Below are 16,736 nucleotides of genomic sequence, written 5' to 3'. Positions count from 1 at the left end.
TCCATGCCTCAGTTTCCCTGTCTATAAAATGGGAAAGATGACAGTAGTATTAACTTTGTTAAGTTTAGAGAAGTGAGTTAATACATACAAAGCACTTTGAACTATGCCTGGAACATTGTAAATGCTCAAGAAATGTCAGTTATTATTCTTCATCCAAACTTCTGGGTAAAACTTCAGACCAATTCTTTCAGTTTTAGAGTAATTTTGACACTTTCTCAGTTCTTTAAAAACATCTGTTTGATACAGCTTCTATTCTTACTTTTAATTTGCTTTGCTCTTCAATTACTTGAAGGCCGGTTTGGCAACAGATCCAGTTATCATGAAGCCTTTTTTCTGGTATAAATTTGAAAATATATATCAGTTCCTGTAGTTTTCATGTTGAAGCAGAAATTTCAATATCAAATTTGAACATGAAGATCTTTCCCTCCTTCCAAAAGGAAGATAAGGATATATTCTTAAGAAGATTATTTGTACAAACACATATGCATTTATAATCTGTGACCTGGGAAGCAAATGCCAGGTACATATATAAACATATATGAGGGAATTCAAGATCTTACATATTTGTCCTACATAAAACAGTGACTAAAGTCCAAAGGAATAGTCCTTATCACTCTGCTGAGAGACGTGGAGTTGACTTTTTATTTTCCTAAAATTGTACTTTGAAACTACCATTTAACACAAAAAAAGTTGTGTAACAGTCAGGCTAGAGGAGTCATTCCCAATTCCAGCCCCATTAATTTCACCAAAAATTCTGCTGCTTTCAGTAACATAATCGTCTCTTTTAAAATAGTTATAGCTTATTTTCCTACATCTACGAGCCAAGAAAAGCCTTTTTTCCTGAGCTTTCATCATCTGGAATAAGTGAATCATGTACTGGCCCCCTTTCCCTTTTTTCTTTGGCCACTAGGAAGTTCAGGATTGACTTTGTCACTTTAGTTTTGTAATTGTATAGGACATCACAACACACTCTCAGGTTCATCTAATCTTGGCTATTGGTTCATTTTTTTTTGTCTTCTATATCCCCAGTGCCATGAATTTAGCTATGTATATTATTCATCTTATTGTTTTCATGTCCTTGGAAGCCATCTCACATAATTTTGGCGTTAGGAGAGGAATAAATGCACATATATGTGAAAATATATAAATATATATATAAAATTTGCATGAGATTGAAATTAATGTAGTGTTTAAATGAACTATTTTTTACACTAACTACAAACACTGGCATAAAAACAACTGAGAACCACAATGAGATACCACTTTGCATCCATTAGCATGCCTATTATAACCAACCAAACATAGAAACTAACAGAAAACCAAAATAACTGTTGGCAAGAATGTAGAAAAATTGTAACCCTTGTGCATTGCTGGTGGGAATGTAAAATGGTGCAGCTACTATGGAAAACTGTATTGTGGTTCCTCAAAAAGGTAACAATTATCATACGATCCACCAATTCCACTACTGGGTATATAACCAAAAGAACTGAAAACTGGGACTCAAACAGATATTTGTACACCAATGATCATAACAATATTATTCACAGTAGCCAAAAGGTAGAAACAACCCAAAAGTCCATTGACACATGAATGGACAAACAAAATGTGGCATGTATACTCAATGGAATACTATTCAGCCTTAAAAAGCAAGGAAATTCTCACACATGCTGCAGCATGGATGAACCATGAAGACATCCTAAGTGAAATAAGCCAGACACAAAAGGACAAATATTGTATGATTCCACTTACATGAAGTACCTAAACAGTCAAATTCATAGAGATAGAAAGTAGAATGGTAGTTGCCAGGAGCTGGAGGGAGGGAGAATGGGGAATTAGTGTTTATGGAGTTTCAGTGAAGGATGATGAGAAAGTTCTAGAGATCGCTGGTGGTGATCGTTGCACACCAATGTGAATGTACTTAATGCCACTGAAATGGACACTTAAAAACAGGTAAAACGGTTAACTTTGTTATGTATATTTTAACACACACACACACAAAAAAAAAAAAGTGAGAAAGCTCAGAGATGCAGAAAGAATAAAAATACAATTCCATAAAATAAGGATTTCATTAGAGGCCATTTAAAAATGGTACACATTCAATAAAATCTTATGGGCTACGAACTCCATTCTTCTTGTCTTTATAAGAAGATAATGCACCACAGTTAAATAAATTACATGGTGTGCTGTTCAATGAGTTTTCAAGGCCAAAGGCATAGATATGTGAAAGATATATGGTTTATTTAATGCCTTAAAAAAGGGGAACTATACGGCGTTAGCCGTATAATCCTTCTGTCAGAGATGAAACAGAAAACTTATTACAATTAGACATGCTTTAGACCAGGGCTTGGTAAACTGTGCCATGGGCCAAATATAGCCTGCCATTTGTTTATGTAAATACAATTTTATTGGGACACAGCCATACTCTTTTTTTTTTTTTGGAGATGGTTGCTTTTGCAGTACAGTGGTGGGGCTGACTAGTTCAGACAGAGATTGCATGGCCCATAAAGGCTAAAATGTTTACTCTCTGGCCAGGTACAGTAAAAGTTTGCCAACCTCTGCTCTAGGAGATGTGCAGAGAACATCAATGAGACTAAGTAACAGAGATTCCTATTGCTAAGCATTACAGTCACTTTTCCCTCTGTTTCCTATGCTGAGCAGCGACTTAATTTCAGGACAAAGTTTTAAGTTCTAACATATTTTAAAGAGTCTTCTTGAGCTGCCTTTCCCCCTTCATTCTAAGTTGTTCCCCATTTAACTACATGGTCAAATTTATGAGGCCTAGAAGAAGAGACATCAGGTAAAGATTGTTGGCTCAGCTCCTAACACTTTTATGTGAACAATTTCTTAAGATTTTAAAAGTGACACAAACACAGAAGAGTTTGTGTTCATTTATTCATTCATTCTGCAGATATTTACTGGGCACCTACTATGTGCCAGATACCTGTGGACCTCATCCTCACGGAGCTTACCTTGAACCCACAGTGTGGCTTAGAGTCTGTACCACAGCTGAGCTAAGTTAACTCTCACCATTGGGCTGAAATGATCCACGCAAAGCTCCGAGTGCTGAACCTAGCACCAAGTGCTCAAGAAATGTCGGCATAAGAAATCTGAACTTAGAAAAACATATATGAACTTGAGGTTATTAGACTCTTACCCCTATGTAGGATTCTTGTGTTTACAGGGAAATAAGCAAGAGGTTACCCCAGCCAACTTTAAGCCAGTCAGAATGAGAAGCCTAGCTTGTGAGTTCTGGTGTAGACTGGCATATCAGAGCCTCCCAGATTCCGTTCACTGCAGGTAAGCTGTCTGGCAGTGTGATTCTCCATTGGTGATGTGGGCTCAGGCGTCCAAGTGTAAGCCTGTTTCTCACCTAACCCTTGGCTACAGCAGTTTGCAAGAGGCTCTTCAGAAAGAACCTGAAGAGACTTGCTGCACTGGATGCAAACGGTGCAGTCGTTCACAAGGATGCCAGATCCCGAGGCAGGACCCTCCCAACACAGAGCCGTGCTCGCACACGCTAAAAACGCATTAGTCTTCATTGAAGGCTGCTCGCATTAAACAAACATGGCAATATATTAAAAACAAATCATTTATTCACAGTTTGGCATGTAAAACAGGAGAATATACTTTCAAATCAAGCTATTATTATTTTGAACTATTAGCTAGAATTTTTGTTGTCTTTATTTTAGGTTGAGTTTGAGCTTGTTGGGGTAACATAACACTTTGGGGTTAACTCAGACTTAAACCAGAAATCATCAAGGATTTGAATTCCCTTAGTACCAGTTTAGAGTATATTTCAGTAAGATTTTAACTTTGAAGTGGACTTTTTTTTTTTTTTTGGCTGCATTGCGCGGCCTGGGGGATCTTAGTTCCCCCACCAGGGATTGAACCCGGGCCCCCAGCAGTGGAAGCGTGGAGTCTTAACCACTGGACCGCCAGGGAATTCCCTGAAGTGGGACATTTTAGAGGGCAAGGGATAACACTGTAAACACTGTACTGGGAAATATTTCCAGTGTTTACCAACCAGTCTTTACTTAGGATCAAAAACGAGCATGAGTTTACTCTAGAATTATGCAAACTACCAGTGAGCTTTGGTTCACAGGTGTGTGTTGTGTGTGTGTGTGTGTGTGTGTGTGTTTAATATGCAATTTGGAATTGGAATTCTTGGGAGAGTTTTATTCGCTGACCAACAGACACACTGCAATTTGAAGTTAATATTCAGTGGCGAGCAGTGTCTTCCAGCACTAGATGGAATTTAATCCAGTAGAAGGTTTTAGAATGTATTTATCCAAGAGGTAATTCTATCTCTGTTTGCAGTGAGAGTTCTATTCTTATGTCCCCTTATTTATACCATAAAATGTTTGTCTTTACTAATAGTCACTTCTTAGGCATGACCTCATATACACAATGTATAGATATAATAAAACATATGCCATTCTGGTTAAGAGCAAAGACTTTGGAGTTGAAGAAACAGGAGTTCAGATCATGACTGTGCCACTTACTCGCCATGTCATATGAAGCTCCATGTCTACAGCTCTAAGATAGTGCTAGTAATAGCATCCATTTCAGAGTATTGGTTCCAAGATCAAATCACATTTAGTGCCACACATCAGGGGGAACAGAATAGAAGACCAGCTTCTGCAAAAAGTTTCCAAGATTTGGCCTCACGCTGAGCGGTTATCTTACTGCCCTGTGTCAAGTTACCACCACCCATTAAAGTAAACAGCAGAGAGCACACGCCCACCACCAGGCAGACCTCTGGCATGGGGACATTTCTGTTACCCCAGAGTCTGAACGTGTAAAAGAAGTCCTGCTCAAACTGGAGGCAGAACACTTGGAATTTACCTGGGGTCCCACACAATAAGCTGAAGACTGAAGCCCGGTCTACCTTTTTTTTTTTTTTTCTATCTCAGCCGGCAACCTTGTGCTACTTGAAGGCGTGATCCTTGGGAGACACAAAAATCCTTCCATGACTCTCTCTTATTTAGGGAAAATTCTGGAAGGATAAAGAGGCACTAGAATAATGACATTCTGGGCCATTCCTTCTGTCGGGTCCTGGCTAATCTGAGAAGAGTTAATTGTATTGGTGCTTAAACTATATTGATGCTTGTACAGATTTTGTTACGGCAAGGCGCATCATTCAGTGAATGGCTGATAAACAGATGAAAGCCAAGAGGCTCACTTTTCCCAGGCATTTCTATCAGCACATCCCTGAAAATGAGGCACTTGGCTGTGGGTTCCCAAGGACGCTGGCTGTGTACCAGGAGAGGGATAGAACCACCCACTCCAGAGAGGTGGCGTGGGGGAATTTTCTATGGGGCTTTGGCAGCACATAAATACCCACTAAGAATCGGCTATCCGGTTCCCTTTAAATAAGCATTACACACGTATACTTTTTCTCAACAGGTTAATGGGATAATGCTGAAAACAATGAAACCCGCAAATTCAGCCACATCTGTCTCCTGGATTAACGTTTTCCCAAACTGTGAACAAGCAGTAGGAGGGACTTCTAGTTTCAGCCCTTATCTTGGCTCTTTTGACCTACACCTTTGAGGGATCTGGCTCAGAACAGAAAGGATGACTGCCAGACAGATACCGGAGAGGAGGAGAGCAGCGATGGCTTGTATCATAATAGTAGCTTGAATTTATAGTACAGTGTTTGGCAACTTATAAAATTCTTTCACGTACATAATCTAATATCCTAAAATCCCAGAATTTGAGCTGCAAAGGAACCTTGGGTATCATTTAATCCAAAGTTTCTGAACTTCATTCCCTACTGCCATTTTGAGTGTGATAATTCTTTGTTTTGGGGGGCTGTCCTGTGCACTGTAGGATGTTTCATAGCATCTCTGCCCTCTACCCTCTATGTGCCCACCCCACCTCCACGTGTGACAACCAAAAATGTCTCCTAGGGGGCAGAATTGCTCCCTGTTGAGAATTACTGATCGAGTCTAACTTGGAGTTTTAAATAGATTATACACTTACACATGCGAGGTACTAATTAAATAGTAGTACCTCCACACCCAGCATGGGCTTGGTGTCTTGATCTGGCTCTTCCTGTCAAGGTTGTCAAGACTGAGAACTGTGCAACATTTTTCAAAGGTCCATGGTAGTGTTTTATTGATACCAAACTACTCATTTAATTTGGTTGAAAACCTATCAATTTGATTTTTCAAAGCAAAGAACTACCACCATAAAGCTCTATCACACTGATTCTGTTATCAAACTGATTTGTCATCCAGCAAGCTGACAGGCCTGGGTCACACAAATACCACTTTTGCAATCAGGCTAAGGATCTGCCAAGCTATAGAAATGCCTCATTAAATTCAGACCCTCTACTTCATGGACATGTGAAAACTGCTGACAATCTGGTTTTTAAGACTTAGAACTTTCTCTGGTGTCACTGCTGGTTTCTAATTATATAGAAAGCTTCACTTAAGATTCAGAGTTGTGGGCTGCCCCACATGTTGTGGCGCAGTGGTTAAGAATCCGCCTGCCAATGCAGGGGACACGGGTTCGAACCCTGGTCCGGGAGGATCCCACATACCGCGAAGCAACTAAACCTGTGTGCCACAACTACTGAGCCTGCGCTCTAGAGCCCGCGAGCCACAACTACTGAGCCCACGTGCCACAACTACCGAAGCCCGTGTGCCTAGAGCCTGTGTTCCGCAATAAGAGAAGACACTGCAATGAGGAACCCACGCACCGCAACAAAGAGCAGCCCCCGCTCGCCACAACTAGAGAAAGCCCACGCTCAGCAACGAAGACCCAACACAGCCAAAAATAAATAAATTAAAAAAAAAAAAAAGATTCAGAGTTGTTTTTTTTAAAGACACACTATGAACAATCACTGTAAATGTGCTCCTGGAACACAGTCAATTTACTGATACTAAAATCAACCTCTGTACCCCTTAGGCAGAAGGCAATGAACTGATGAAATAGATGATCAAACAATATTTGCGTATGTGTTCATTCATTCACTCATTTATTCAATCAAACACTTGCTGATTGAACTGACTGAACACTTGCTGTATGCCAGGCCATGCTAGGTGCTTGGCGATACAGTGGTGACTACTGCACAGTCCTTGGGGTTCCTAGTCTAGCAAGGGTGGACAAAGAAGGAGGGAGAGGAGAGAGAGCAGAGCAAACATCCTGAGCAAAGATGGGCAGCCACATAAGATTATTTAACCCTAGGAGGACACATATGTTCTTTCAATAAACATTTTATTGAGTCCCGAAGGTATGACAGTGGCTTCGTAAAGTATACGAGCAACAATGAACCATGGGTCAAAACAGAACCCAAGGAGTGACCCAGCTATAACAGGTGGACAAGGACTGAAAATCTGCACATCTGGTTTAATTATATTTAGAGACAGATGGAAATTCTGCAAGGTGAAGCTCTCCTTATCCTCCTACACTTAAAGTTACATTATCATATATCGCATTACTGCAAACATAATACCTGATGATGTTGCAGTGGAATGAATTAATTAAAATCATGAAAATCAAAATCAATTTTATTGAGCATCTTTATAAGCCAAACACTCTGCTGACTGCCATCATTTAGCATAGTGAGATGATTTCAGAGGGAGACTGTGTTCCAAGGCATGTCTAGCATTTCTGGAAATGTGGCTGGAGAGTATATTTCACTTATATGCTACAAAGAGGGTGGCATAAAAGACAATAGATGCCTTAAATGCAATCCTCCCTGGAGGGAAGGAGATGGGCTAGAAATAATCAAAGAATTTCCATAACGTATGGTTTAAAAACTCTTGAATTAACAATAGCTACGATTTTTGAGCAATTATTATGTGCATAAGTCACCTTAAGGAAGTTACTTGATTTTTTGTGACATCCCTATGAGATGAAGTTTAAAATGCAGGCTCTAGAGCAGGGGATCAGCAAACTACAGCCAGAGGGCCAAACTCAACACTGTGGCTGTTCTTATAAAGTTTTGTTGGAATGTAGCCATGCCCATTTGTTTACATATTGTTTACGGCTGCTTTCATGCTACAATGGCAGAGTTGAATTGCTGCAGCAGAGACTAGTGTGGTCCACAAAACCTAAAATATTTACTGTCTGGTCCTTTATAGCAAAAGACCTGGTCTAGGGTCAGATTTCCTGGGTTTGAGCCCTAGTTTTTTAACTGTGGAGCTGTATGACATTGGTTAAGTTACTTAAAGTCTTCGTTCCTCACCATCCTCATCTGCAAAATGAAACTGGTGGTAATAATAATCACTATCTCAAGGCGTCACTGTGAGGAATAAATTACATAATATACCAAGTGCTTAGAACAAAACCAAGTATATACTAAGGGTCTGATAAATGTTGGCTATTATTGCCCCCTTTTTAAAGATCAGGAGCTTGAGGCTCAGAGCAATCAAATAACTTACCCAAGACCACTCAGAATTGAAATTTAGCTGATGACAAAGCCCAAGCTCTTTCCACCATGGTACTCTGCCTTTGCTATTTTCTCAGTAATAGGAGAGTTAGGGATAGCCAGTGTTAACAGAATAAAAACAATATCAAGGAGAGATGGACATTGGTTGACAGAGTTGAAGGGAAACTCAAGCACAGATCCACAGTAAAATTGTTGGAAAACCATTCCTTTCTACCAAATGCCTCACTGCACCTCCCACCCTCCCCACTCCTCTTCAGAGAGTTCTACAAACTGTTCCATAGCCTATTTCTGGCCCTTTATATAAAGTAGTTAATAGGTTCAAATTATAATTTTTAGACTTAAAAAAAATCTATTGAATTAAATTCTTAAATGGAAATGTTTAGGGACTAGAATTCACATAATCCAAATGTTTAAGTGAGAATATGGGACTACGATGTGGCAGTGGGATGGGTTTACCCAACCCAGGCTCTGGAGTCAGACTGCGTGGCTTATACCCTGGCTCCACTGCTTGAGAAACAAGTGTCATCACACCAGTCACTTTAATCTTCGTGAGCCTCAGTTTCACCATCTATAAAATGGTAATAATATACCTCACAATGTTGTGAAGATTAAATGATAATGCATATAAAGCACTTAGGAAAGTACTTGGCTATATTAAATGCTCAAATTTACTATATTTTATATTTTCATATCCTATATAATTTTTAAATTATTATTATTTCAGTTGGGCAAAACAGCAGATGTTTTTCAAGGATGTTCTCTTGGTAGAGAACTATATAGCCACAGCTTAGAATCACAAATTTTCTGCTTGACAGTGTAATTTTAAAAGCTAAAGAATCTGAGGGAATTTACTCCCAGATTTTTGTGGACAAACTGGAAGGGAACTTCTACAGCTATTATGTTCTATATTTATATAGGAAAATGCTTTAAAACATTGTAAATGTGAAATGTTATAATGATGCATTTTTAAAGCTAATGATTATGCAAAAAGCAAATACTATGTTCTTTTTGATATTTGTTCAATTGTGTATTATATTCTTTTTATTACTACTTAGTATACCTACACTAATGCTTTGTGTCTACCCATTGAATGTAGTAGTAAATATTGTTTATTAACTCTGATATATTCAAATTATCACTGCAAGTTTAAGAAAGTTACCCGGGAATAATATTCACAGAAAAACTTTATGTGCCAGCATTGGAATATATGAACTGGTAGTTTGATGAATGGTTATTTTTATTATAAAAATATTCTTTAATTTGCAAAGGGATTTATAATAGAGTTCCTTTAGATAGGAAGTCCCCTATGTCATCTAGAATATGATTCAAGTTATTAAAAAATTGTGCTCTCTCTATATATATCTTTCCTGTATATACCTTCCCTATACTGATATATACCTACAAACTATGCCGAAGTATCAGTCCCATTTTCTTGATGGAGAAACTGGATAATCATGTGCTTAAGCTCAAGATCACAATTACACAGTGATAAAATTGGAATTATAATTTAATAAAGGAACCTTATCTTTGGGATGATAGTCTCTAGTTTCACTTCTGTTTGACAATAGAGTCCATTTATATTCAAGACAAAATCTGGGCAGTCCAAATATAGTAGAGATCCAAATATCTATAGCTTTTTAAAAATTCTAAAATTTGTGTGTAAAGAATATTTTTCATTTGCTTAGTTTCTTGAATTTATGCCAAAACAGATTTAGAAAATGAACTTTCCCAAACATAAGCTTACACAGTCTTTATGATGATGTATAAAATGCTCTTCCTTTCCTCCAATTTCAAACTATATTTACAAGTGGTAGTTTTATAGTAATAATATAGTCTATTATTACTATGCCATATTATACATGAGTACATGCTCTATGGGATATGTTCTTATATTACCTTCTGGTGGTATGTCAAATAGTAGTATATAAGAATATCATAGGTCTCTTTGTAAGAAAAATGACAAATTGCCTGTTCTGAAACAAAGACTCTGAAATGGAGTGACATAGTCAAACATTAGCTTCAGTTTTAGGTATGACCTTCTGATTTTGTTTGGCTAACATTAGTCATTTCAGTTCTGACTATGAAAAAATATCTGCTACCACAGAAAAAAACCAGATTCTGTTTAATGTTGATGTCCTTGTATTTCATTGCCAAGTATCCCAAGGCAATAGTTGCAGTGAAATAGCATTTGGCCAGAAATACTCTCAATACTGAATAAGCCATGGGTTACTTTCTTCTACAAATGTTTAAGTTGAATGCGGGGTATTTTTGAAGTTAAAAATATTTTCAAATACCACAACAATACGACTATAATAGGCTCTTTGTGAGAAAAAATATAAAAGAAAGTAAACTTTATAGTGGGAGGCAAAGACGATATGCATTAAAATGCAACTTTAAACTAACCCCCAAATTATATTTTTTTATTCATTAAATGTTTAAATATTATTCTCCCTTTACTAGCTTTCTACCTTTGGTCTTCCCCTGGTGATATTTGGTTTATTATTATTATTATTTTGCATATAGTGAGAAACGAAAATGATAGTTTAAAGAACAGGTCCTTCTAGCAAAAGTATGGCTAAAGTTAAACCCTAATACTCAGCAGCTTAATTCTTATTATAAAAACTTGGACTCTATTAGAAATGGGGCCATCGGAGAGAGGTCCCTTTATAACAGAAAAAGTCAAATTCACTTTCTATTATGAAGTGATTTTAGACATTTTAGGCTATTTCCACTTTCTTCTACACTGTTTGAAATGTATTAGAAAAATTAAAAGAATATGGTTTATCTCATTAGGTATAATTGAAGCTTTTCAAAGGCAGGGACCTTTATTTTGGTATCCCCAGTGCCTAGCACTGAATGAAACAATATTTCAATAAAGGATAAAATGAATGAAAGAACCAGTGAATGAGCACTGTCTTTTATAAGAAACATCGTAGGATAAAGCTACAAAAAGAATTTTAATATTATGTATAACTACCAGTAAATTGCTTTGGATATTTTTTTCTATTTATACTTATCTATTTATTTAACTTCTGTGGTTTACCTGCATTTAGAACTGTGCACAAATAGCCATGCCAAGTATTGTCCAGCGTCTGTCGACATGATCAGGAGGAGCACATTAAAGAATGGATAGGTCAGCTTCGGTACAGGAGCTGGCATTTCTAATGCACAGCTCAGGCATCAGCAGTGTCAAGGGGAAAAGCCCCGCCAACCATTGATTGATGGACTGTATCGAAGGCTCCCTAGAAACTTCTTGGTAAAGCAGGCACTGGTCAGGCAGCTGGAGGACTTCCATGACTTCTTTTTTTGCCTGAGCCAATATGCTTAGCTTCTACTATATTGTCTCAGGGATTTGGTAGAGATTTTAGGCCGCCACAAGGAAACAGGCACAAAGACAGTGCCTGACCATGAAGGCAGTTTCCATATGCTCTCTTATGCGCAGGTGTTTTGAAAGGCTGGGTGTTACACAGTGCTTCAGCTCACACATTGGGATAGGGTCCTTTTCTCCCTGGTATTTCTCTGCTCCTGAGCAGTTGTCTACCACGCAGTAGTGGGTCTTGATGACGTGGAAGAGAAATCACAAACTTATCTGATACTGAACAGAATATAGAAGTTCACAATTGTCTATGTAGAAAATCTCCAAGTTTCTTGATCCAGTAGTGTCACTTACCTATCTGTCTTGCCACACAGGCAAGCAACCTCTTGTTCAGCGGGGAAAAGGTGGGGAAGCAGCACTGGGACCTCTGGTTTTAGGGGAGAAAAAAAATCACTATTGCTGTCTTTCCTCCTTATTCATATTTCTTCATAATTTCTTTTTCTTAATTATTTTTTTCTCTTTCTCATCTTAAATTCTCATTTTGGGCTTCCCTGGTGGCGCAGTGGTTGAGAATCTGCCTGCCAATGCAGGGGACACGGGTTCGAGCCCTGGTCTGGGAAGATCCCAGACCAGGGAAGCAACTGGGCCCGTGAGCCACAACTACTGAGACTGCGCGTCTGGAGGCTGTGCTCCGCAACAAGAGAGGCCACGACAGTGAGAGGCCTGCACACCGCGATGTCTAAGAGTGGCCCCCGCTCGCCGCAACTGGAGAAAGCCCTCGCACAGAAACGAAGACCCAACACAGCCAAAAATAAAAAATTAATAAAGACTAAATACAATTAAAAAAAAATTCTCATTTAATACCCCTGGTTTTCAAATGTAAATACCTGGTTAGTAAGTACCCCAGAGTAACATATAGGAATAGAGCGATGCTACTGTCTGATTAGTAGCTGTTTGCTTTAATCCTTGTTTAAATAACACACACACACACACCCCACTTTTTACTGGGTATTCACCACTTGAACAAAATGTAGTAATATATGGTTTTAAACTAGGGAAAGGAAGAGAGTTTCCTCAATTACAAATTATTTAAATACTAAATTGCTAATTTTTTCAAGGTAGAATTTGCAGAGCTTTTTTTTTTTTTTTTGGTGGTGGGGCAGGCATAGGGAAGTTGCTCTATTCTGAGGAAAGATATTTATTAAAAGAAGGAGAAGAAGAGAAGGTGGAGGGGAAGGAGAACCAGTTTTCCCAGTCTCTATAATTTAACTAGGCAGTTAAAGTTAACTGGAAATTTACATAAAAGTTGCATAGAGTATAAAAGTTATACAGAAAGCAGAACTATATTAGTTAAAGAAACTCATGAAATGTAGACTGAAATTTAAGAATGGAAATGAACAGAAAATATATCTCCAGAGTTTTCCTGAACCTAGGGCATTTAGAATAAAATGGTCAAGTGTCAGGAAGCTTATGATTTTTCAGGTATAATAAACTCCTGGGACTACTGCTGGAGATGTAATTGCTGTTCACGTCTCACGCAGTCTGTACTTTACTTGTGTGCACTTGGAGTTAGTATTTCAATTGAAAAACTAGCATACCAACAAAAACGCCCCTGATTTAAGCTAGTCATTTATTCCCAGTCTCACAGGGAAATACTGGATATTCTTTGAGTTAATAAAGTGTGAAATGATTTTAATGCTTCGAGGGAAATATAGTACACCAGTCTTGCAAACTGTTTTTAGAAAGTGTGGCTTAGCTTATCCCACCTGACATCAGAAAATTTAATAGGCTTAGTTATTTCCTTTTTCTCTAAGTCGCCTTTTATGGCAAAGAGAAGATGAGGACCTAGAGCAGCAAACAGTTTATGTCTGTAAACCAGTCCCCATGAAAAACAAAAGGGGACAGACTGGGTCACAGTGTGTTTCGCATAGGTCCTGAAGTCAGAGTCATAGTAGATAAACACTAATTTATTTGAGATTTGGATGCCCAGCTGCCAATACTGGGTTCTAATGTTGAGAATCTAATTCATGTGCAGAATCCTGCAACTATGAGTTATGTTAGTGGGGCGATGTTATCTCCAAGCTTGTCAGAGCAGCGAGTGCAGGACAGACCTTTGGTCCTGGTGATACTGGGTGAGGCAGCTTACACGGCCTGGTAGTTTCTTCTTACTTCTCAAGATTCTGCAAGTGAAGGCTAAGCAGACCTTCACATTTTACACTGTAAGCACATTTAGGTTCTGTCCACTGTAAAACAGAACTAGGATAACTGTTTTGGAAATACAGTTTGCCCACATAACTGTGGCTAATATAGTTTGGTTTCTCTAAAGCAGCACCAACAGAAATTTATTTTTGTACGAACATAAATAAATAAAAATTTGCTGTAGCCCACAATTCACAGTCACAGTGAATGGAGTGACCTCTCTCTTTCCCTCTGCTGCCACATATATGTACATATAACACACACGCACACACACACATACACGAACACAACACATAAACACACACTCCCTTTTTTCTTCTCAGCCTAAAATGCTATCTACCTCTGCTGTTCTTTTTTTTTTTTTTAACATCTTTATTGGAGTATAATTGCTTGACAATGGTGTGTTAGTTTCTGCTTTATAACAAAGTGGATCAGCTTATACATATACATATATCCCCATATCTCCTCCCTCTTGCGTCTCCCTCCCACCCTACCTATCCCACCCCTCACACCAGTCAGAACGGCCATCATCAAAAAAATCTACAAACAATAAATGCTGGAGAGGGTGTGGAGAAAAGGGAACCCTCTTGCACTGTTGGTGGGAATGTAAATTGATACAGCCACTATGGAGAACAGTATGGAGGTTCCTTAAAAAACTAAAAATAGAACTACCATATGACCCAGCAATCCCACTACTGGGCATATACCCTGAGAAAACCATAATTCAAAAAGAGGTATGTACCACAATGTTCACTGCCCCTCTGCTGTTCTTTTATTGGGGATTTCATCAAGCATGTTTGCCTCAAAATGCCAGGATCATGGCTCTCACTGCTATATCCTAGTTATAAGAGCTGAGCCTGCTGGGCTGTTAGTTCCCCAATTGCTTCAGCTTTCTCTCATCTGTCTGTTGGGAAACCACCGAAGCCTAAACGAGAAAGAAAACTGAGTGAGGATGAGCATACATGTGAATATGTGTGCCAGTTGCTTAATTGACACACATCTTCACTGAGACGTGATGGGTTTGAAAAGTACCTCTTTAGAAGGAAGCCTGGCCCTTACCATACACCATATACAAAAATTGACTCACAGTGGATCAAAGACCTAAATGCAAGAGCTAAAACTATAAAACTCTTAGAAGAAAATATAGAGGAAAAACTTCATGACATTGGATTTGGCAATGATTTCTGTGACACCAAAAGCACAGGCAACAAAAGAAAAAAATAGATAAATTGGGCTACATCAAAATGAAAACTTTTGTGAATCAAAGAACACTGCAAGCAGAATGAAAAGGCAACCCATGGAACAGGAGAAAATAATTTCTCCAAATATTAAGGAATTAACATCCAGAGTATACAAAGAACTCCTACAATTCAACAATAAAAAAGCAAACCAACCAATTTAAAAATAGGCATAGGGCTAAATAGGCAATTCTCCAAAGATGATACACAAATAGCTAATAAGCCTAAGATGCTCAACATCACTAATCATTAGGAAGATGCAAATCAAAACCACAATAATATACCACTTCATACCTGTTGGGGTGCCTATGATTTAAAACAAAACAGAAATAAGTGTTGGCAGGAATGTGGAGAAATTGGAACCCTTGTGCATTGTTGGTGGGAATACAAAATGGTGCGGCTGCTGTGGAAAACAGTATGGTAGATCCTCCAAAAGTTAAACAAAGAATTATCACATGATCCACCTGTTCCACTACTGCATTTATACCCAAAAGAGTTGAAAACAGGGTTTCAAACAGATGAGTACCACCCATGATCATAGCAGTATTATTCACATAGCCCAAAGGTGGAAATAACCCATATGTTCATCAGTGCATGAATGGATAAACAAAATGTAGTATATATACAAAATAGAAAATTATTCAGCCTTATAAAGGCAGGAAATTCTGGCACATGCTACAACATGGATGAACCATGAAAACATTATGCTAAGTGAAACATGCCAGACCCAAATGGACAAATATTGTAAAATTCCTCTTATATGAGATACCTGGAATAGTCAAATTTATAGAGACAGAAAATAGAATGGTGGTTGCCAGGAGCTGGGGGGAGGGAGGAATGGAGAGTTATTGTTTAATGGGTACAAAGATTCAGTACAGGAAGGTGAGAAAGTTCTAGAGATGGATGGTGGTGATATTTGCATAACAATGGGAATGTATTTAATGTCTCTGAACTGTACACCTAAAAATGGTAAATTTTATGTTATGCATATTTTACCACACACACACAAAAAAAGTCATGGAAAACCAGCAGAGTTAATATATGGAATAAAAGGGAGAAAGGAATGCAGATTTTTAAGAGAAAATGGGAAAATGATTAGACAAATGATGTTCTAGGTTATGCAGCTTTTTTCTTTATGTTTACGATTCAAATTGCAAAGAGAGGCAAATGATCAATATATTGGCTTTTCAACCGAGACTTTTCAAGTGTGTGAAATCTAGTCAGAAAGCGTCCTTATTCCAAGATTAAGATTAGAGCTTGTCTGAGGTATTATTACAATTCCTTCATGCTTTTAGATTTTGGAAGTTGTTCCAACATATATGTAACTTTTTTTTCTAAGTACAAAACAAACCGGTATTACAAAGTGGCACAAAATCTGAGTAGAAAGGAATCCAGCAAATATTTATGAAGTATCTACTGTGCGTTAAACTGCAAGGGACAGTCTACTTCAAAGAGAGAGCAATGGCCAGTGGCAAACTTTCTTGCCAAAGTTTGGCCCAGTCTCCCTGACATTGCTCAGTGTATCTCAGTAGTTGAGTCAGACAATTTTAACATTTCTGGTAGATGTAAGTGGTAATGGCGA

At 38.2% G+C, this 16,736-nt stretch overlaps 2 protein-coding genes across 14 annotated transcripts in view; one reads left to right on the top strand and one right to left on the bottom strand.

Annotated features, from left to right (window-relative positions):
• Window positions 1-16,736, top strand: part of NSUN7 (NOP2/Sun RNA methyltransferase family member 7) — a 373,856-nt gene that overhangs the window by 45,418 nt on the left and 311,702 nt on the right. The window lies entirely within an intron of this gene.
• Window positions 1-16,736, bottom strand: part of RBM47 (RNA binding motif protein 47) — a 243,245-nt gene that overhangs the window by 16,246 nt on the left and 210,263 nt on the right. For 9 of the 13 annotated variants that reach the window (XM_082390606.1, XM_082390608.1, XM_082390607.1 and 6 more), the window contains one exon: window positions 14,659-14,841. The exons of the other annotated variants lie outside the window; for them this stretch is intronic. In XM_082390606.1, the coding sequence (XP_082246732.1) occupies window positions 14,659-14,704 (46 nt within the window). In that variant the 5' untranslated portion in view covers window positions 14,705-14,841. The remainder of the gene's footprint in view (window positions 1-14,658; window positions 14,842-16,736) is intronic. 13 annotated transcript variants of the gene reach the window in all.

Source organism: Balaenoptera borealis, assembly GCF_965194805.1.
Source record: "Balaenoptera borealis genome assembly, chromosome: 4".
NCBI lineage: Eukaryota > Metazoa > Chordata > Mammalia > Artiodactyla > Balaenopteridae > Balaenoptera > Balaenoptera borealis.
The sequence above is the reverse complement of the archived record's forward strand: the minus strand, read 5'-3'. Positions and strand labels throughout refer to the sequence as shown.